The 19489-nt window shown below is 52.1% G+C and overlaps 3 protein-coding genes across 7 annotated transcripts in view; 1 reads left to right on the forward strand and 2 right to left on the reverse strand.

The window, feature by feature from the left end:
• Positions 1–8646, reverse strand: part of Dhx58 (DExH-box helicase 58) — an 11486-nt gene extending 2840 nt beyond the window's left edge. The window contains exons 1-10 of one of the 2 annotated variants that reach the window (XM_029564613.1): positions 8585–8646; positions 8093–8261; positions 7692–7893; positions 7211–7401; positions 6431–6547; positions 5822–5948; positions 5421–5612; positions 3198–3451; positions 2207–2356; positions 1937–2098 (exon numbers count right to left, since the gene is read on the reverse strand). In XM_029564613.1, coding sequence (XP_029420473.1) covers positions 1937–2098; positions 2207–2356; positions 3198–3451; positions 5421–5612; positions 5822–5948; positions 6431–6547; positions 7211–7401; positions 7692–7893; positions 8093–8260 — 1563 coding nt within the window. In that variant the 5' untranslated portion in view covers position 8261; positions 8585–8646. Of the gene's footprint in view, positions 1–1936; positions 2099–2206; positions 2357–3197; positions 3452–5420; positions 5613–5821; positions 5949–6430; positions 6548–7210; positions 7402–7691; positions 7894–8092; positions 8262–8369; positions 8455–8584 lie in introns of those variants that run through there. The other variant, XM_008835284.2, reaches the window with a different exon arrangement.
• A 309-nt stretch (positions 8647–8955) lies between these two features.
• Positions 8956–16448, reverse strand: Kat2a (lysine acetyltransferase 2A). 4 transcript variants are annotated; one of them, XM_008835285.2, is made up of 18 exons: positions 16048–16446; positions 15786–15909; positions 15297–15442; positions 15106–15195; positions 14642–14823; positions 14359–14550; positions 13446–13552; positions 13139–13249; positions 12909–13048; positions 12617–12825; positions 12364–12490; positions 11105–11215; positions 10603–10746; positions 10288–10402; positions 10164–10200; positions 10015–10078; positions 9795–9879; positions 8956–9651 (listed from the first exon to the last, which is right to left on the reverse strand). In XM_008835285.2, exons 1-18 carry the CDS (start codon positions 16378–16380, stop codon positions 9458–9460), a joined length of 2511 nt encoding a protein of 836 aa, XP_008833507.1. In that variant the 5' UTR covers positions 16381–16446; the 3' UTR covers positions 8956–9457. The 4 variants fall into 4 exon arrangements, with proteins under 4 accessions (XP_008833507.1, XP_029420435.1, XP_008833508.1 ...); XM_008835286.2 differs by having other exon boundaries at positions 8961–9651; positions 12909–13045; XM_017798712.2 differs by having other exon boundaries at positions 9511–9651; positions 9795–9937; positions 16048–16448.
• Positions 16449–17321: 873 nt separating this feature from the next.
• Hspb9 (heat shock protein family B (small) member 9) lies at positions 17322–19244 on the forward strand. The gene is given in 3 exon segments (XM_008835372.2): positions 17322–17390; positions 18005–18404; positions 18407–19244. Coding segments are annotated over 3 exon segments (705 nt in total). The 3' UTR covers positions 18643–19244.
• Positions 19245–19489: the final 245 nt, after the last annotated feature.

The following is a 19489-nucleotide window of genomic DNA, read 5'->3' on the forward strand; positions in this document are numbered from 1 at the left end:
AAAATTTGTGTGTTGGGCTGGAGAGATGGCTCAGCAGTTAAGAGCACTGGCTGCTCTTGCAAAGGACCCAAGTTCAATTCCAGCACCCACATGGCAGCTAACAACCATCCATAACTCCAGTTCGAGGGGATCCAACACCCTCTTCTCACTTCTGTGGGCATTTGTACAATGCAGGTGTTCATGCAGGTAATATGCTCATACATATGAAATAAAATAATAAAAATTTAGAAAAAGTTGTATATGTTGGTGCATATATATGCATGAGGGTATGCACATGGGGAGCCAGAGGTCAACATTAAGTGTTTTCCTCTATCACTATTCACCTTGTTTTTTGAGACAGGGTCTCTCACTGATCTTGAAGTTCACAGAGTTTATTCTGTCTATTAGAGAGCTCCATGGATCTGCCTGTCTCTGCCCCACCATGCTTGGCTTTTACTTAGGTTCTGGGGAATCACATTTGTGCTGCACACACTTTACTGATAGCTATCTCCCCAGCCCTACACCTTTATTTATTTTTATTTATTATCATCATTATTATTTTATTTTATGTGTATGCGTGTATTGCCTGCATGTAGGTAAGTGCATCTGCATGTAGGTAAGTGCAATGCCCGCGGAGGTCAGAAGAGGCTGTTGGATCCCCTGGGACTGTAGTTACAGACAGTTGTTAGCTGCCATGTGGGTGCTGGGATTCGAACCTGGGTCTTCTGCAAGAATGACCAGTGTTCTTAACCACTGAGCCATCTCTCCAGCCCGATTTGTTTATTTTTAAGATTATTTTTATTTTATGTGCATGAGTGTCTTGTCTGCATGTATGTTATGTGCATGTAGTACCTGTCAAGGCCAGAAGAGGGTGTCAGAACACCTGCAACTGAAGTTACAGATGGTTATGAGAGCTGCCATGTGAGTCCTGGAAACTAAACTTGGTCCTCTGTCAGAGCAGGCAGTGCTCTTAACTGCTGGGGCACCTCTCCAGCACCTACACCTTGTTTATTGAGACATGGCTTCTCACTGAACCTGGAGCTCCCTGATTTAGCTAGGCTGACTTGCTAGCAAGCCCCAAGGATCCTCCTGTCTCTAATTCTTCAGTGCTGGGATTAAAGGGACACATTGCTGTGTCTGGTTTTTTTACATGAGTGCTGGAGATCTGTGCTTGTATGGCAAGTACTTTACTGACTAACCCACCTCTCCAGTTCCAATATTTTTGAAACTCTGTGGACAAAAATTTGGGAACAGGGAGCAGCCTTTGTGCTGAATCTATGTCCTCTACTTTGGAATATTTCAAGCAAAGCTGGTTTCTGGAATCTATCATGGGACATGGGATATCATTAATAATTATGCTGGGGGTGGGGTTGGAGAGATGACTTGGTAGTTAAGAGCACTGGCTGCTCTTGTAGAGGACCTGGGCTCTGTTCCCAGCACCTACATGGCAGCTAACAGCTGTTTATAACTCCAGTTTCAGGGAATCAGACACCTTCTTCTGGCCTCCATGGACACTGCACAACATAGGTGCACTTACATACATGCAGGCACTCATGTATGCATGAAACATACATAAATATTAATTAATCAATTAATTATGCTGTGACAACAGGAGTAAACAGGATGACCTTGACAAGGCTGGATGATGGTGACACTGCTTCAGAGACTGATACATATCCTGAATTTATTTTTGCCTGTGTCTGTCTTTGTTTCCCCTGTCTAATTGTAGAGGAGCTATCATAGATACACAAAATATCTAGATAAAGATCAAGGCAAACCTGGGACAAGGTCTGTTCCCAAGACCCTGTGGAGGCCAAGTACTGCCTCCCCCGGTAGCCCCACCCTGCCCTCCATCTTTCTATCTATGGCACAGAAGTTCCCCAGATGAGTCAGGAAGAGACCCAGGAAGGTCAGAACCCCATCCCTCCCTGCAGGTTGCAGCAGATTGACAGCTGACCTTGTCCTTGTACTCTTTGGGGTCCATCTTCTGTACCATAGCCACTGCCTGTTCCATCAGAGCCTCCAGAGCCTCATTGGTCAGCTCTCGATGCAGCTCCCGACTGCCCTCTGTCGCCACAAAGGAGTACACACTCTGATCAGTACGAGCCCTGCCCTGAGCCTGGAAAGGATCACAAAGGTGAGGCAGAAGTAAACTGGGATCTACATAGGACCTTTCTAGGGCTGGTGTGGGGGGTGGGGGGGGTGGGGGGGAGTAGGCTTTGAGTACCTGCACCATGGAGATTTCATTGGTCAGGAGCCCATAGCGCACCACCACATTGCACTGGGCGATGTCCAACCCCTCCTCTGCCACGCTTGTGGCCACCAGAAGGTTCAGGATGCCAGCCCGAAACTCCTGGATCACTTCTTGTTGGTCTTTCTGATGGAGGATGCAGGGAGGAAGAGAAGGTTGGTGGGAACCCAGAGTCTAAGACCCTGCCAATCTTCCCAAGTGAGTTCTGATCCTTAGCTCCTGAGGGTTCTTTCTCTTCTTTCCTTCCTTCCACTTTTCCTTCTTTTCTTTGTTCATTTTTTTCTTTCATCCTCCCTTTCTAAAAAATGTTTATTTATCTATTTATTTATTTGGTCTTTTTGAGACAGAGTCTCCCTGTAGCCCCAGCTGGCCTCAAACTCACAGAGTGCTGGGATTAAAGGCATGTATCACCACATCCAGCTTCTTTTTTTTTTTTTTTTTTTTTTAAATAAGACAGATTCTCATGAATCGCAGGCTGGCCTGGTACTTGATCTTTAGCCAAGGATGACTTTGAACTTCTGTTTCGATTCTACTTCCTATGCCTTCTGAATGCTTGGCTTATAAGCGTGCCCCACCACACCTGGTTTATGGTTCTGCGCATGCTAGGCATTCTACCCACTGAGCTGTTACAGCTGCATCCTCTTCCCTAGGACTTCTAAAGATCCCTGGTCTTATACCCTAGGCTCTGTTCTCTCACAAGGGACCTCCATCCCTGATCCTTTGCCCTGAGAAACCACACCACTCCCTCTCTTCCCCACATGTTCCCAGGCCCCTGCCCCTCCATCCCCTGTGACCCTCAGGCTAAGAAGAACTTCATCATGGGGGGTCCAGTGTTTGCCCCAGCTCTCTCACTTCTTGCCTAGGGATTCAATCTCCCTCTTCCCCAGAGTCTCTCTGCCACCACTGTGTCCTGACAATCCTGTCCCCACTTCTCCCCTATGTAATTCTTCCAGTCCTAAGCACACACCTGTGTCATGTGGGTGCTCCGGCTGGTGCTCCCTGCCCCAATCAGCAGTTGGGCCTTTATGTTCATAGTCTGTAGGCCAGGCTGCTGTTGGAGCCAGAGCAGGAGGGAGTGAGCACTCTGGCGAGTTTGGGTGAAGATGATGCCCCGGGGTTGCCTGGGACCCCCAAATTGCTTCAGCAAGATCCCTTCCAACATCTCCAGCTTTGGGTTTTCAGGGCTGTGAGCTGCTAAGTGGATCAGCATATTCCGATGGCCTAAGGAGAATCCCAAAAGAGGTAGACACACAGGGCTCAGGCCTGGGTGTAGACAGGACACCAAGGGAGGGTGCTCACAGGGACAGGGCTACAGGAGGGGAGGACACCTGCTTCTGCTCACTTCCTAAGCTGCTCCAAGAGCACACTTAGGGACACACCTGCCACTCAGGCCAGCCTTACAAGAGGAATTCAGTACAGAATCCTTCCCTCACATAACACTCCCCCCCCTCAAACTTGCTACCAGGATGACCTTGGAGTGGAGCCTTGGGTTTGTTTTGTTTTCTTTGAGACAGGGATCTCATGTAGCCCAGGCTGATCTCAAACTTACTCTGTAGCCAAAATGACTTGGACCTTCTGATCCTCCTGCCTCACACATGTGACACTATAGTTTAATGTGGGGGATTGAACCCAGGACTTTGTGCATGGTAGTAAGTGCTCTATGAACTGAGCTACATGCTCAGGCCCATCCTTGAGCTTTTCATGCTGATCTCTGTTGCCAAGATGGCTTCCAGCCTTAAATTTCACTTGTTTAGTTTCACTTTTCAAGCCTAAAGGAGCCTAAAAGAACCACCCACCAGATTTTCCTGGACCACCCCAGCTACTTTTTTTTTTTTTTCTGTTGTTGTTGTTGTTGTTGTTGTGTGTGTGTGTGTGTGTGTAGGCCAGAGTTCAATGTCAGGTGTCTTCTATCACTTTCCACCTTTTAAAAAAAGTATTTTTAGCTGGGTGTGGTGTCGTACACCTTTGATCCCAGCACTGGGGAGGCAGAGGCAGGTGGATTTCTCTGAGTTCAAGGCCAGCCTGGTCTACATAGCAAGTTCCAGGACAGGTAGGGCTACAAGGAGACCCTGTCTCAAAAAGACAAAAAATATTTTTATTTATTATATTTATTTTCTATGTGTAAGTGTATTGCCTGCATGTATGTAAGTGCACCCATGTTGTGCAATGCCTCCAGAGGTCAAAAGAGGGCACTGATCCCCTGGAACTGAAATTACAGATGGTTTGTTAGTATCCATGTGGGTGCTGGGAATCAAACCCTAGTCCTCTGCAAGAGCAGTCAGTGCTCTTAACTGCTGAGCCATCTCTCCAGCCCCACTTCCCACCTTTTAGAGAATTTTATTTATTATCTTTCCACACTTATGCGGATTCAATTCAGGAGATCAAACTCATGTCTCCAGGCTTGTACAGCAAGAGCAACTGCCCATTGAGCCACCTCACTGGGCCCTCTACCTTATTTTTTGAGACAGAGTCTCTCACTGAAACTGGGATTCACTAATTCAGCAAGACCAGTTGTCCTTTCAGCCCCAGGGATCCTATTTCTGCCTCCTGCTGAGGAAGCAGATATGCTGTGCCTGGCTTTTTAAAATGTGAGTACTGCCAGGTGTGGTGGCCCACGCCTCTACGTAGTCCCAGCACCTGGGAGGCAGAGGCAGGCAGATCTCTGTAAGTTCAAGGCCAGCCTGGTCTACATAGTGAGTTCCAGGACAGCTGGGGCTACAGGGAGACCCTGTCTCAAAAAGACAAAAAAAAAAAAAAAGTGAGTACTTGGGATTTGAATTTGGGTTCTCATACTTGCACACCCCTAAGTATCTTTATTGGGGGCTGGCAAGATAGCTTAGCAGGTAGAGGCACTTGCTGCTAAGCCTGACAACCTAAGTACAATCCCTGGAACCTGCATGCTAGAGGAGAGAACCAACTCCTGCAAGTTGTCCTCTGACCTCCCTATGTGTGTCGCTGTAGCACACACACACACACTCTTTCCCTACAAAATAAATGTAATAAAAAATATCTTTGTCAATAATATGAATTAGTTTTTACAACTCTGCAAACAGTCAAACATGAAAAAGCAAATCTGTCACACCAACGGTCTTAGATTTTGGTTAGGAAAATAGAGTTCCAGGTCCCTTTCTTGTACTTCCAGCCGTAATTGACCTTGAGCCCTCAAGCTGTTAGGACAGCTGTGCCTCACCATCGAACAGTTCCAACAGCCAGCGCTCAGCACACAGCACTTGCGTTTTAGTAGCCTGCTCCCTGTTGTAGAAATCTTGCAGCACGTCCAGAGCGTCGCATGCACGTACAGTGTCATGGATGAGCAGAGCGTCATTGTAGCGCCGCAGGTGTAGCGCATATACCCGCAGCTGCCGGAGCCCCGCCTCTGCGGCTGCAGGCAAAAGGCGCAGGGTCTGCGATGTGAAGGCTCTATAGGTCCCTCCCAATCTAGACTGTGCTCCACCCCTAACAGTTCCACCGCCAAGCCCACTAAGAGTGGATAAGCCCCGCCTTTAAGGGTTCCGCCCAGACAGGCCCCCAATACATGCTCCGCCCTCAAAGGCTCCGCCCAGGAGGGCCCCGCCCAAGCTGCCCTCTCACCAGCCTTGCTCAGCTCCACCACTTGCTGCTCGTACATCTGTGTCCCAAATTGCTGGCTTAGCTCGGGCATTTCAAGTTGCTGATGGATTTGGTTCATAAGCTTCTTTAGAAAGTCTCCAAATGGGTCCTGAGCAAGGAGTGAGGGTGTGAGGGAATTCCCATACACACGGGGCGGGGAAGAGGGGAGAAGAGGGTTTGGGGGAGGCAGGGCAGGCACATTTTATCTAAGAGATGAGAAGTTCAGAAGGCTGACTCCTGGAAATGGGAAGTACTGGCTGAAGCCAGTTCCTGCTGTCTCACCCACTGCATGCCCTGCCCTGTAGCCTGGGCATAGTGATGTCTAGTCTTGGCTTAGCCCTGTCACTACAGACACCAGCCAGTGTCACTACTGGAGGAGAGAATTGGTCCAGCCTCGGCATCTGAGTCAATCCAAACAGCAGGCAGGGGCTGCATCTGCCCCAAAGCACAGAATGAACAAATGGAGGTGCAGAACCACAAGCAAGGGACCTGGGGCGACAGCAAGGGAAGGTGGTACCAAGGCAGCAGCCCAGGTTCCCTAACTCCACACTCCCCCACCCCTACCCGCCCCAGGGACCCGCCCCCACGCACCTGGATGCGCTTTTCACAGACATCGTACTGCTTGCAGGGCTTTGGGTTGTGCTTCTGCAGCTGGGAGCGGTAGGTCTCAGGTGACATGATGCGCCACGTATCCAAGTTGGCACAGAGCTGGGGGAACAAAGAGGCTTCACCAGAAAGTTCTATGGGAGCAACAGCAGAATTTTGAGGGTGGTGGGGACCTGGCTAAGGACCCGGGAACCTGAGGCAGGGCCATGGGAAGTTGGAATTCCTCTCTTCAGCCAAGTGTGAGTTGTGTATCTCTGAGTTGCTAATAGTCCAGGCACTGGGATACAGAGGAATTTACATTGGAGTTGCAGATAATTTGAACAAACCATTAATAAACAGAGAATTCATAATGGAACACATCAGGGAGTATGGACAAGCTCTGAAGACTAAAACTGGGTGACAGGACAGAACGGGGGTGGTAAGACTGATGGTAAATTGAGAGCTGTTGGATGTATGGTAGGAAGGAAGCAGATGGGGGTGGCTCAAAGGGAAGGGCATTCCAGGTGAAAGGAATAGTGAACACAAAGGTCCTGAGGTGAACAAGCCCAATTATGTTCAAGATACTGGAAAAGGCCAGTGTCACTGCAATACAAATAAAGGTCATGGTGTGAAGAGGGGCTGGAGCCACAGGTAACTTTGTAAAACCAAAAAGTCCTAGGAGGCTAGACTTTGCCACACAGAACCTGGGTAGGGCTGGGGCAGAGGCAGGCCAGGCAGGGAGGTCTAGTGGGTCTATGGTGGGAAGGCCACAGGGACTCAGCTGACCTGCAGGATGTGGTCAATGGCTCCTTGGAGCTTTCTGGCCCCACCAGTGCCTGGGGAGGCTGTGAGACCCAGCACCTGAGGAAGGGGCCATGTCATCTGTTGCTTATGCTCTAGGTACCGGCTCAGGATGACGTTGTAGATGGTGTTCTTGTGTGTGTGGTGACACTCGTCCACCACAATCAGCGAAAACTCTGGGAACACATGGGGGACAGCTGTAAGCTGTGCTTGCATACAGCTCTTCTGACAGCAGCTGAGTTTTATGTCCTCTTACTTGTCTGAGAACTCCCTCTTCCCTTTCCAAAGAACAGGCAGGGATGATCGATCTCCAATTTACAGATTAGAAAACCGAGGATCAGCTGGAAGAGGGGGCTTACTTACCCAGGAGCACAGGATGTAGTTTTGACAAATAGAAACTACTCTGTCCAACAAGAACTCCCACCTGACTGAAGGCCTCAGGTGTTCACCATGCCCCTGCCCTAACCTGTGAGCTCCACGTGCTCCTCCTCCTCTGGGCTACTCAGCGCCAGCTTCAACAGCTCTGCCGTGCAGATAAGCAGGTCATGGCTCCGGGCCAGGTGGCCAAAGGCAGCTCGGGATCCCATGTCCCCGCTCAGGGTTGTTATGGTCCAGCGTCTATCCAGCATGTGCCTGAATTCCTCAGCATGCTGGCTTACCAGGTGCACCTGGGGATGAAGAATGGAAGGGGAGAGATGCTGCATTGGGGTGGGAGGAGTGGGGGAGGAGTAGGGACTAATGTGACCTCTTGAGGACATGGCTGGGTCCTGGATTGAGAGGAAAAGACTTGGCAGCTCTGGACTCTAGGAGAGATGAGGAGCTGTCTGAAGAGCTAAGACCCTGCTGCTGGAAAGGCAGACCACTCACCCTGTTGACCAGCACCACCACCTTGGCTCTGTCTACAGTCTCTAGATGCCTCTTGGCCACAAAGGCAGCTGCCCGAGTCTTGCCAGCACCCGTGGGCAGCCATATAATGATATTCTTGCCCTCCAGAGCAGGTAGAATCACCTCCCACTGGTAGGGTCGCAGTTCCATTCTGGAATGGAAGGAGAATAGGAACTCTTGGCCTCAGACCCCTCCCCCCTCCCCGCCGACCCAATCAGATCAGAGATTTCCCTGAGAACTCCAAACCGTGGAACCCTACCTGGAACCTGCTCTGATCAGTGGGGGAGGCTAAAGTAGCAGGCTAGCCTAGACCCTGCCCGGTCCCGGGTTCTGGGAAGTGCTGGCTGATATTTCATAGGTATGAAATGGAAACCGAAAGGAGAGGGAGGAGCCAGAGCCCAACCCCTGCCACAGAACCTGGAAGTATGTTACAGACAGGAAAGCAACTGCAGTGCTAGCCCTCTGCTCCTTTACCTTCTTTTTGCAGCCAGTGGTAATGCAGTCCACCCAGGCTAAGCTTAAGGCCCAGAGGCTCTGACCTCTGCAGCCTGGCATCTGGGCCAGACCCAACCTGAGTCAGAATGGGCAGGCATTCTTAGGGAGGTTCTCTTGCTCTCCCTTGGCAGATGAGACAGGCTGGAAGGCATAGGGAAGTAGAAAGGATGAGTGGTAGCAGTCAGGCAAGTCCATCACCCCCATAATGCAGGACTAGACATGAGGCTTGCAGGGGTCAGCTGCCCCAGTGCAGCCTGAAGCTAGGTTCCAGGTTGCAAGGGGAAGGATTGAAGGAATGAAGGTTAGTCTTCTATGTCTAGAACTGCCCCCCACCAAAAAAATCACACAGGAAAATAAAAAAGAGCTTTATTTTTCCCTTCAAGGGATTAATGCCAAGGAATGAATGGTCCCCATGCCCCTCCCCCTGGAGGACAGGTGGACAAAACAGTGCAGATGAGCCATAGCCCCTCCAGTCCAGGCTGAATTTCCAACCCAAGCCCACTCACTGAAGCTACAATCAGTAGTCCTAGCCCTGGAAACAGGCACCTGGGCCAGGCCCAGAACTCCCAGCCTGCATAGTCTCTAAGGACCAGGTCTGGGGACCACCAGGGCCGACCAGTTCATCGTCTTGCCAGTAGACATTCTGTAAGGGATGACCCTAGAACAATCATCTCCCCAAGGTTGGTTGCCATGAAGTCAGGGACAGAGCTTTGGAGGGCCTGCTGGCAGAAAAGTCTGCAAGACCCAGGGCCCCTGGCTGGAGTATCTCCAGCTGAGTCAGGGAACCAAGGCCAGGGGCACCTTAGGGATCTGATGAGACTTGAAGTGGGAACTGCAGATCCCAGCTGGGGACTATTTGTCAATGAGCCCTCCCTCCTTGAGCTTGAAGTAGAAGAACTTCTCCAGGGCGCTGGCACAGCGACAATACTCGCTGTCTGGGGGGTTGTACTCCCGGCAGTTGGCAATGACCCGCTGCAAGTCAGCCACAAAGAGCTTCCGGGTCACATAGTAGCGACTTCGCAAGCGCTCCGTCATGGTCTTCAAGTCTGGGCAGCGGGAGAGAAGGGGCACAACTTTAAGAGGTGAAGGGCTGGGGGGCTGCCCACTGTGGTGGGCACCTGGCTCAATGAAGGCTGAGGCATATGTGGGTGGTATGGGTGGGGGAAGGGAAGGTGTGGAGGGTCCTCACCAATGGGGAAGCGGATGACCTCATAGTAGTCAGGGGCCTCTGATTTCTTCACAGGCTCCATGAAGGGCCAGGCACTGGGGTGTGACTGGAGAGAAGAGTTGAGGCTTGGGATAGGCCCATGGTGCCCGCTGCCCAACCTGAAACTGTCACCCACCCCAGATGAGTCATGAAGTCCCAGTCACTGGTGCAGGTACCCCTAGAAGAGAACCTGACCTCCCACCTTGATCTGGGCCAGCAGGTTTTTGAGGGTCGTGTACAGCTGGTCAGGGTCCTTCAGCTCCTTGCTGAGGGTGAGAAATGTCCAGTGTGAGGACTGGATCCCTCTGCCCCCAACTCCCATGTTCACCCCCAACTTGACCAAACACTCACCCCTTCTCCTTCCCCAATGGCTTCCAGCCTGTCTCGCCTGCAAAAAGTGAGACACCATCCTTAAGAATGTCTGCCCGTGCCCTGAGCATGCACCCCTGCCCCCTCAGCCAAGGCCCCTGCTCACGAATGCCAGGGACACTCTCCACTGGGATCTGCCTCACTCCTTCCTTGAAGCAGCTGAGCCCAGGATAGACCTTGCGGATCTGGGCCTGTTTGCGCTCAATCAACTTCTTGATGATCTGAGGAAGCAAGGGTCTGAGAAGTCAACTTAGGCCCAGGCCCAGCCACCCCCTACACCATGGTCAGTGAACAGAAACAGTACAAACCGATCTGATTTTCCCCAAGAGCCTGACCTGTCCCCATCACACACACACGGTACAAGCCTATGCACATGTGCCCCCATGCACTCACAAAATCCCTACGGATACACGTGTACAACCTCTTTCTGTTTCTTGATGATGTGGGACAGCTCCGTATAGGGGATTCGGGGATTCAGCTCACATTCCATCAGCGTTGCTCCCTCATAGTCCTTGATGTAGCCCAGGTAGCGGCTCTTGGGCACCTTGATGTCCTTAGAGAAGCCCTGGGCAAGGGGACAGGTAAGACCCAATCCATTTACAAGGACCCTCCAGCTTTCACAGTACTTCCCTCAGGAGTACTTGAGGGGCAGTGCATCCCAAGTCCCCTTTTACTACCTGTCTCTGAAAAGGTTCCAAGTTGGCGCCTCCTACTCCATCACCCCTGCCCCTCAATTCCTCTAGCTGGCCCAGTTGGCCCTGTTCTTCACTGGGTAGCAATGGGAGGGAGGAAGATAGGAAGGGAGGACTTCTTCACAGGTGCCAGGTACAACAGTGGATTTGAAGGAACTCCACCATGGGGTATGGGGTAGTAATAGGGGATGGGAGACTGGCCTGATCAGGTGTGGGGAGGCCAAGGCGCACCTGCTTTTTGAAATAGCCGATGGCGTACTCGTCAGCATAGGTGAGGAAGTAAAGGATGCTGTGCTTAATGTGATACTCCTTTAGGTGGTTCATCAAGTGGGTACCATAGCCCTGCCAGGAAAGATGGAACAGAGGGCAGGGAGGATAGGCAGATAGGCAGCTGGCAGAGGATCAGAGTTTATGGAGAGAAAAGCAAAGGTCACTGGATTTTTAGGTGCTTGCTCTGGGTCACACTCTAGACTAGACTACTTTGTATAGCTCCTCACCAGTTACCCTGAGTCAAGTATTATCACCCCATTTTATAGAAGAGAAAACAGGAAACGGAAACTCAGCCACACAAGGAACAAATCTGAGGTCAGCTGACCAGACACAGCTGAGCCAGGATCCAAGCTCAGTAGGCTGTGTTAGCCTACTGACTTCTAGCCCTGGGGCCTTAGAATTAAGGGGAAGGACAGAAAAGGGGTCATAGGGGCCTACTCAACACTGTTTATGAGCCCTGAACCCTGTCTCTCTCATGTAAGAACAGGAGAATGAGGAACCCAAAGTGGGTCTGCTGTGACAAAGGACAGAGCCAGGACCATAAGCACTAGGCAACTGCAACACTTATTAACACCCCAAGGTATGTAAACCTTCCTGAAAAAGAAACCAAGGTTCACTTAAAAAGTATTGTTGGGAAAAAAAAAAAGTACTGTTGGCTGGGGTGTAGCTCAGTTGGAAGAGTGCTTGCTTAGCATGCAGGAAGCCTGGTTTCAGTCCCTAGCACTGGATAAAACTAGGCATGGTGGTGCATACCCATAATCCCAGAACTCTGGAGGTAGGGGAAGGAGGATCAAAAGTCCAAGGTCCCCCTCCACTTTACAGGGAGTTCAAGGCGAGCCTTGGCTACATAAGACCCTGTCTGAAACAACAACAAAAAAAACCCTCACAGGTTCACTTAAAAAGTACTACTGGTTGGGAGCTTGGCTCAGTGTACAGCACTTGCCTAGCATGTACAAGGCCCCTTGTTCCATCCCAACACCAGAAAAGAAAAAGAAAGTACTGCTGACTCTAAGCTCTCTGGGGTTGGTTGGTTTGTTTTTTTTTTAAACAAGTGTTTCCTGAATGAGTAGTTACCAAGGCACAGCTGCCACCTTGTGGGGATGTGAGGAACTGTTTGGCCACCACAAGAAGGGATGAAGGCACACATCCCACTGTTCCAGCCTGGTCCAAATTCAGAAGCTGGTGATGGGATGGGGTGTGGCCGAGGGCACTACACTCACCTTAACCTGCTCATTTGAGGTGACGGCACAGAAGACAATCTCCGTGAAGCCCTGGGTGGGAAACATTCGGAAGCAGATCCCACCGATGACCCTCCCATCCTTGATCAAGGCTAGAGTCTTGTGCTTCCTAAGGGAGAGGGGGCATTGTCATACAGACCGCACCAGACTTCCTCATGCTCCTCAGGCCCTCAGCCCTGGAGGACTGAAGTGTCATCAGGGATGGGAATGGAGGAATGGCTACCCAGGGACTCACGGGTCAAAGACGAGGCGGGCAATATATTCCTTGGGCATGCGTGGCAGCTGGTGGGAAAAAACATTCTGCAGCCCCACAAGCCAGAGCAGCACACGCCGGTTGGCTTTGGGTGTCAGAGAGTTGCCAATGACGTGAAACTCGATGATGCCTCTTCGTTCCTCCAAGCGGGCTGTCTCATCCCGGGCTGCATTGGCTGACAGCAGGCTTGTCTAGGCAGAAGAAGGGTGGTGAGTAAAGGCCTCAGATGGGTAAGGGCCCCTTGCCCCACAGGCCAGCAGGCCAGGCTACCCACCTCAGGCCCCAGCATGGCAGCGGGGTCAGTGATGGTCAGCATGACCTCGTTGACCAGCTCCATGGGGATGTCACCCATAACACGGAGTCGCTTGGCGTCCTCCAGGGTCAGATTCTCGGGGAGCTTCCTCTTCTCTCCTGCTGGGGAGGGTGACAGGGTCACCCAGGGATAAGTACGAAAGGCTGAGGGAGGGGTGGATGGGGGTCAGAGGTCAGGGGTCAAGGACCCACCTGGCATGGGCTCTGCCCCTGCAGAATCCAGGCTCAGGGAGCTGTTGCTGCCCCCGCCCATGGTGGGGCTGAAGATTGGAGTGCTGGGAACAACTGCTGCACTAACTGTAGCTGGAAAGAAAGAAGGAAACCAAGGACAAGGAGTGCAGGTTGCTGGCAGGTCCCTTCAATGGATCCAGGCCCTCTCAGCCCTAGCTGAACCCCCCCTTTATCTTTCCACTGCTGCCACACCCCACCCCATGACCCCAAGGGGAACAGCCTATCGAGAATGACCAAGCAGACCCTACACAGCTACTGTGCCACATACCTGGCCGGGGCACCAGCTGTGTGCCCTCTGAGGGTGGCATGGTGAAGCCCGACTCCCAGATGGGAGAGTTTGCTCCGTAGATCTCTTCCTCCAGCATGGACAGAAACCTGCAGGGAAGGGACAACTGTCCTATGACTCCACCCTTCAACCAGGAGTAGCCTGGGCCAGGCCCCAGAGGGAAGGAGGCCAACTGGCCAGACTGTGTTCTCAGGGGGCGGGAGCCTGAGAGAAGACAGCCTCTGCAGTCTGGGAGGCCCTGCTCTGAAGGGGAGGCTCAGTTCCCTGCCTGCAGAGGACCTCCAAGAGAAGACAAACAGAATAGCTGTCAGAGTCCCAATTTTGTCATAGTATATGACACAGGAGAGTGAGTCTGAGTTGATACCATCCTGTGCTGTGTGGCTAGGCAGGGCACCCAAGCACCTGACTTCTCTATCAATCACCCCATCTTGCCATTTCTTGCTTCCACCTACTTGTCCCAGCAAAGGCTTTTGGTCAGAGGACTCTAAGAGCCAGATTCAAAAGGGAGGAAGATGTGACACAATGTATATAGAAAGGACTAGAACAGAGATGGCAAACAGTTTCACCTCAATATAAACTGATTTCTTGGAGTGCTGTGGTGGGAAAGAATCAGAGGCCGCATTGAGGCCCCATAGGAAACAATTAGTAACAATCTATCGGGTGTGGGTGGGAGGGGGTAGCGTTAGCTGGGGCCATGTACCTGCCATCCCCAGACTAGCACATACTAGCAAGAAGCTTCTGGGCCATAGGCAAATCTGCCAGGTAGACACCCAGATCCCAGAAGGCCCATGGAGGGAGAGGAGGGACCAATCCAGGAAGCCTTCCTGGAAAAAAGGGGACAATAGCGAGGACGTGAACTTGGAGCAAAATCCCAACAGGCCAGACCGAGCCTTACTTGGGGAAGTGAGTAAGGATGAGGGTCCTCTTTTCAGGCACCAGCTTGTCCTTCTCTACTCGAAACTTTTCCAGCAGCTGCCGGCGGGTGACAGTGAAAATGGACCGTAGAAGGCTTCGCCCGAAGACGTGGGTGGTCTCATAGCGGGGGAGGCTATCGCAGCTCTGGGGCACGTGGCAGTAACAGAGCCATCTGGGGGTGGTAGAATGGTATGTGAGGGTAGAGACTACTGGACCCAGGCTGGAACCACAAGATTCTCCTGTTAGATTCTGGCTGGGCCTACCTGGTATAATTGACCTTGTAGGTAGCCACATCCTCTGACTGGGACCTCTGCCGAAATTGAGCAGGTGTCTCCAGCTTCCAGTAGTTAAGGCAGAGCAGGAACATCTTTGAGAGCTCAAACATTGTCTGCCGCTCTCGGGGAGCCAGGTGACTAAATTTGTACTGCACAAAGTTCAGTACACCCTGAGAAGTGGGAAAGGGACAAAAACAATATGGTGTAAAGAGTCAGCACAGGCATCTCACTCAAGGAAGGATACTCCTGAAGGACAAGTATAAGCCAAGGCTCTCCTCTTACTCAGACTCTGAACTATACTCCCCACACTTCTCTGCTGACCCTGAGGTCAGCAGACACTGTACTCCCTTCTTTAAACTTCTCTCCTGTTCCTAGCTTGAGGAAGCTGGAGAACACAGGCTTTCCACCCTCTAAGCTGCCCCCAGTTCTCCTTACTACCTGCCCTATCCTACCTGCTCAATGTTAGGCTTCTCAAATGGGGGACTTCCCAGAGACCCCTCAACCACAGGTCGAGTCATCTGCAGGATGCATTTCCGAAGAAGCTAGAAGGAAGAGGAATGGGGAGAAACACTGGTAGCAGAGCTCAGAGACACCCCCCCCCACACACACACCTCATCTCCTTTCTTGTTCTGTAAAATCTCACCTTGAAGAGGTAAAAGTAGACCTGCTTGGTGTCTGTGTCCTCCTCCTTGTGAACAGACATGAATAGATTTTCTACATCGACTACCATCCCCAGAAGACGGTTTATCTCATCTTCTGACACATTCTCCAGGTGGGACACATGGTCAGCTGCAAGGTGAATAGGTTTTGGGTTGGGAAGAATGGAAAGAGGAGATCCACAGCACTTCCTGCACCTCTTCCCAACTAGCTGTGACACACCTTCGTTCCTCCAATCGGTGACTGACAGTGGGTTCCAATGTTTCCATGTCACCCCATGGTTAGAGTCTGCCTTTTCTGGGATGCCATACTTCCTTTTTCTTTCCTTGGGGCATACATACTCCCAACCCAATCCTTCCTTAGGAGGTGTCTCTGTTTTTTCTGACAAGAGGCTTTATGATACTTAAGTCACCCTGTCCAAACAGGACCTGGCATCTGCCCTCCAGCCCAGCTCCAAAGGCACTACCTGCCTTACCCAAGGGGTGCTCACAGCTGCGGCACAGTTCACTCAGGTTGGCAGCTGGCTGCTGAAGGTCCATGCGGGGTGCAGTGGGGGGCTTGGGATTTTTCCAGCCATTACATTTGCAGGTTTCATTGGCCTGGAGGCGGAAGGATCAGTCAATGACGCTGTATTCCTAACGCAGGAGCAGTTCCGCAGCTCGAGCTTCGTCCTCATTCCCACCAGAGCCCTAGGATGCCCCAAGCCCCGCCCCTTTCACCTTAGGCCCCGCCCCCACCTTGCAAGCCGAGAAGACCCCTAGCTTCTCAAGCTTCTTGGCACGCGGCAGCCCCCGGACTTGCGCCTTCCTTTGGCTAGCACGCTGCTGCTGGCTCAGGCCGGGTCGAGCCGGATCGCCCCCACTCCCGGGCCCCCCACTTCCTACCCCGGGCCCCCCAGTCCCTGTGCTCCCGGCTGGGGCTGCAGCTGGGGCAGGGGCTGGTGCCGGAGTAGGAGCTGGAGTAGGGGCCGAAGCCGGGCTGGGCGCAGGAGTCGGAGTTGGGGCAGGGGCCGGGGACTGAAGGGGCCGGGGCTGCGCGGCCGGGGCCGCGGCCTGGGAAGGTTCCGCCATAGCCTCCCCCGCAGCGGAGCGGCGCCGCGCTCCCAGCCCTAGGGCCGCATGGGCTACCGGCGCACAGTGCGCAGGCGTTGCTGCCCCGGCGCACTGTGGGAGTCGTAGTCTTCCCCCGCCTCTCGCCATGGCTCGGCCTTCCAGACTCTTGGTTGCAGACAGCTAAATGAGGCTGGAGTGAGCATCGGAGATCGACAGTTACTCAGTTCTAATCTTTCTTGAAAGAGTCCAGGATAGTGACGACTGTTGTCCTCTATTTGTTTGAGACAGGGTCTCTTGTAGCCCCAGCTGATCAAACTCACTATGTAGACCAGGCTGGCCTCGTTCTCTCAGAGATCCACCTGCTCTCCCCCTCCCACGCCGTCCCCCTCCAGTGCTGGAATTAAAGGCGTGTGCCACCGTGCTGGGCCTTTTTGCTGTCCCGGAACACAGGCAGCCTTTGGAGGATTTGTAGGCTCTGCTGGTCCAAAGTCCACAGGTGGTAGTCCATAGGTAGTGCTCTCCCATCACCCCCAAAGGCCTGCCGGTCTCCCCCATCCCCCGCCGCTCGAGGCTACTGGGCTACAATAGAGATTAAATGTAGCAACATTTTATGTAGTGTGGTGGTGTTACAAATGTGTTGACTTTGTGACATTTAGCTTTTTTGTCCATTTCTCTAAGTAGGTTACTTTTCAACTAAGTTTACCTTCAAAAGAGCACGGAGCATCAGAGGCATCTTTATGGCCTTGATTGTTACAAAGGCTACTAAGGTGGGGGATGAGGCCCAGGCCAGACTGCACAGTGAGGGTGTGTGTGTGTGTGTGTGTGTGTGTGTGTGTGTGTGTAGGGGAGTTCTTAGTCGATCCTCATGATACTGGTAGTAATAAACATATGTGTATTTGTGCTTGTGTGTGGACATGTGTGTGCATATATAAACATGTATTTGGTCAGATGAGCTAAACATGGATCCCACTGTCCTCAGCCAGATCTGCCGCTCCCCCTCAGTGATGTCCTACAAGATGTGCTCTCCAGTACCCCCCTAGTCCAGTCTAGAGAGAGAGAGAGAGAGAGAGAGAGAGAGAGAGAGAGAGAGAGAGATTTAAAGGGCCAGAAAGATGTCCACTTCCCCATGTCAGTTTAGGACTGTGCACGTCGGGAGAGTCGTTTCTGGATGATCACGAAGGCCCCCTCTGGTGGATCTGTCCATGTCCCTGGCCTTCCCGGTTGCTGGGATTAAAGGTGTGTATGCCTAGCTTCAGGCCTGGTTCTTAAGAAGTCACCACAGACCTCTTCCAGCCAGTGGATCAATCCCATTTGAGCTCTGAGGAGTTGAACTCCCACACATTGCATGATCCAGTTCCTTCACAGCCCTATGATATGGGTAGAGAAGAGCCCAGGGAAGAATAGGACCTGGGACAGAAGCAGCAGTGGGCTACAGAGTTGCTAACAACCTGAGGCTTGCAGGTAAGATGTGCATGGCTTCACTCAAGCCTGCATTGGCAGCTGGGAAGTGAACCCTAGTGGGCGAGGCTGAGTTTGGCTGGGCCGGTGGGATTGGCACTGGGTGGGGCCTGAGGACCCTCTTCCCTCGTGACTGAGCACCCACCCAAGCGCCCAACTGAGGCCTAAGCCCTCTCGTCCTTAGGCAGCAGTTGCTCACTCTGGATTCAGTTTCTCCACCGAAAACCGGGCGGCATCCCGATGCCCCAGCGTGGCCTTCTTTGAAATAAATCAGTCTGCAACGCTGCCTGTGCGGCTGCTCAGAAATAATTCCGTTGCTGTGCAGGGCAATGATTACACCGAAGAAAGTTTCCAAATGAAGATGGATGCCCACGGCTTCACTCCGGAGGAGCTGGTGGTGCAGGTGGATGGCCAAAACCTGATGGTGACGGGCCAACGCAAACGGGAGTCGAGTGACCCGCTCAGGGGCGGTTACCGCATGGAGTTGAGGGTGCACGGGCAAATAAAACTGCCACCGGACCTGGATCCCGCAGCCATGACCTGCTGCCTGACGCCCTCGGGCCAGCTGTGAGTCCGGGATGAAACAGGGTGCTGTCCCCCCATGAAGCCCAAACAGGACTGACCCCAAAACTCAGGAGCTGTGAAGTGGCTCCAAGGGTTCCAACCACTAGTGAACAATCTAGTAAACAACCACCGAAGTGTGCAGCAGCCTTGGGATGGAGGTTAGAGCTACAGGCAGAGGGGGCACAGGACAAGGTAGTGATACACCAAGAATCAGGTTTCTGGCCCTGGAAGAAACCGGTAGAGTACGTCCTTAGTTGACAGGAGCAGCTCCAGCAGGGAGCAGCAGTGGAGGGTCCTGAACCAGGATGGGATGTATTGGGCCTGGCACAGAGGTCCTGGGGAGGGCAGAAGTGGTGAGGGGGACACAGCATTGGACTTGTGACCAGACTTCAGGGGTCATGTTCCTTACCAGGGAGGAGGGCAAGAAGATCCATTCTAGAGAGACTTAATACAGTCCTACCCCAAATCCCAGAGGTCGTTTCAGGGACCAACAACCTTCACATACAGATTGCATATCCTTTAATGTAAGCTGAGGGGAGCCAGGGCCAAAGGACCCTCAACTTCAAACTTGATCAGCCCTAGGTTGGTCCTACCCTTGCTCTACACCACCCTCAGAGTTGCAAACAGTAGGGCCTCTTTCTCTTGGTTACCATGCCCACCAGCATTTCATTGAATGAGGTTCGGTGATTCATTTTATAACATCAGGTAATTAGAGAGGACATGGTCTGATAAACTCTGCCAGAGAAAGACGAAGAAAACAAGTGTGAGGTCGATCGATCGGCTGACTATATTGACAAGATACTGATTGGTTACATGTTGAAGAAAACATACAATACAAAATACAGAAAAAGTTGGTTCCATCCCCTCCCACTTCCCCCCATACCCACCCACCCACCATCCTTTAATGTAAGCTGAGGGGAGCCAGGGCCAAAGGACCCTCAACTTCAAACTTGATCAGCCCTAGGTTGGTCCTACCCTTGCTCTACACCACCCTCAGAGTTGCAAACAGTAGGGCCTCTTTCTCTTGGTTACCATGCCCACCAGCATTTCATTGAATGAGGTTCGGTGATTCATTTTATAACATCAGGTAATTAGAGAGGACATG

This window comes from Nannospalax galili, unplaced genomic scaffold, assembly GCF_000622305.1.
Source record: "Nannospalax galili isolate Female #2095 unplaced genomic scaffold, S.galili_v1.0 scaffold137, whole genome shotgun sequence".
Taxonomy (NCBI): Eukaryota; Metazoa; Chordata; class Mammalia; order Rodentia; family Spalacidae; genus Nannospalax; species Nannospalax galili.

Bases quoted from the DNA above. Each gene is read 5' to 3' on its own strand.
- Kat2a (XM_008835285.2), bottom strand. From the start codon at position 16,380: ATGGCGGAACCTTCCCAGGCCGCGGCCCCGGCCGCGCAGCCCCGGCCC. The intron at 14,824-15,105 runs GTAGGATAGGGC...CCCACTTCTCAG, and splicing joins AGAAGCCTAACATTGAGCAG to GGTGTACTGAACTTTGTGCA. The intron at 10,747-11,104 runs GTGCGCCTTGGC...CCCCTTGCCCAG, and splicing joins TCGGCTATTTCAAAAAGCAG to GGCTTCTCTAAGGACATCAA.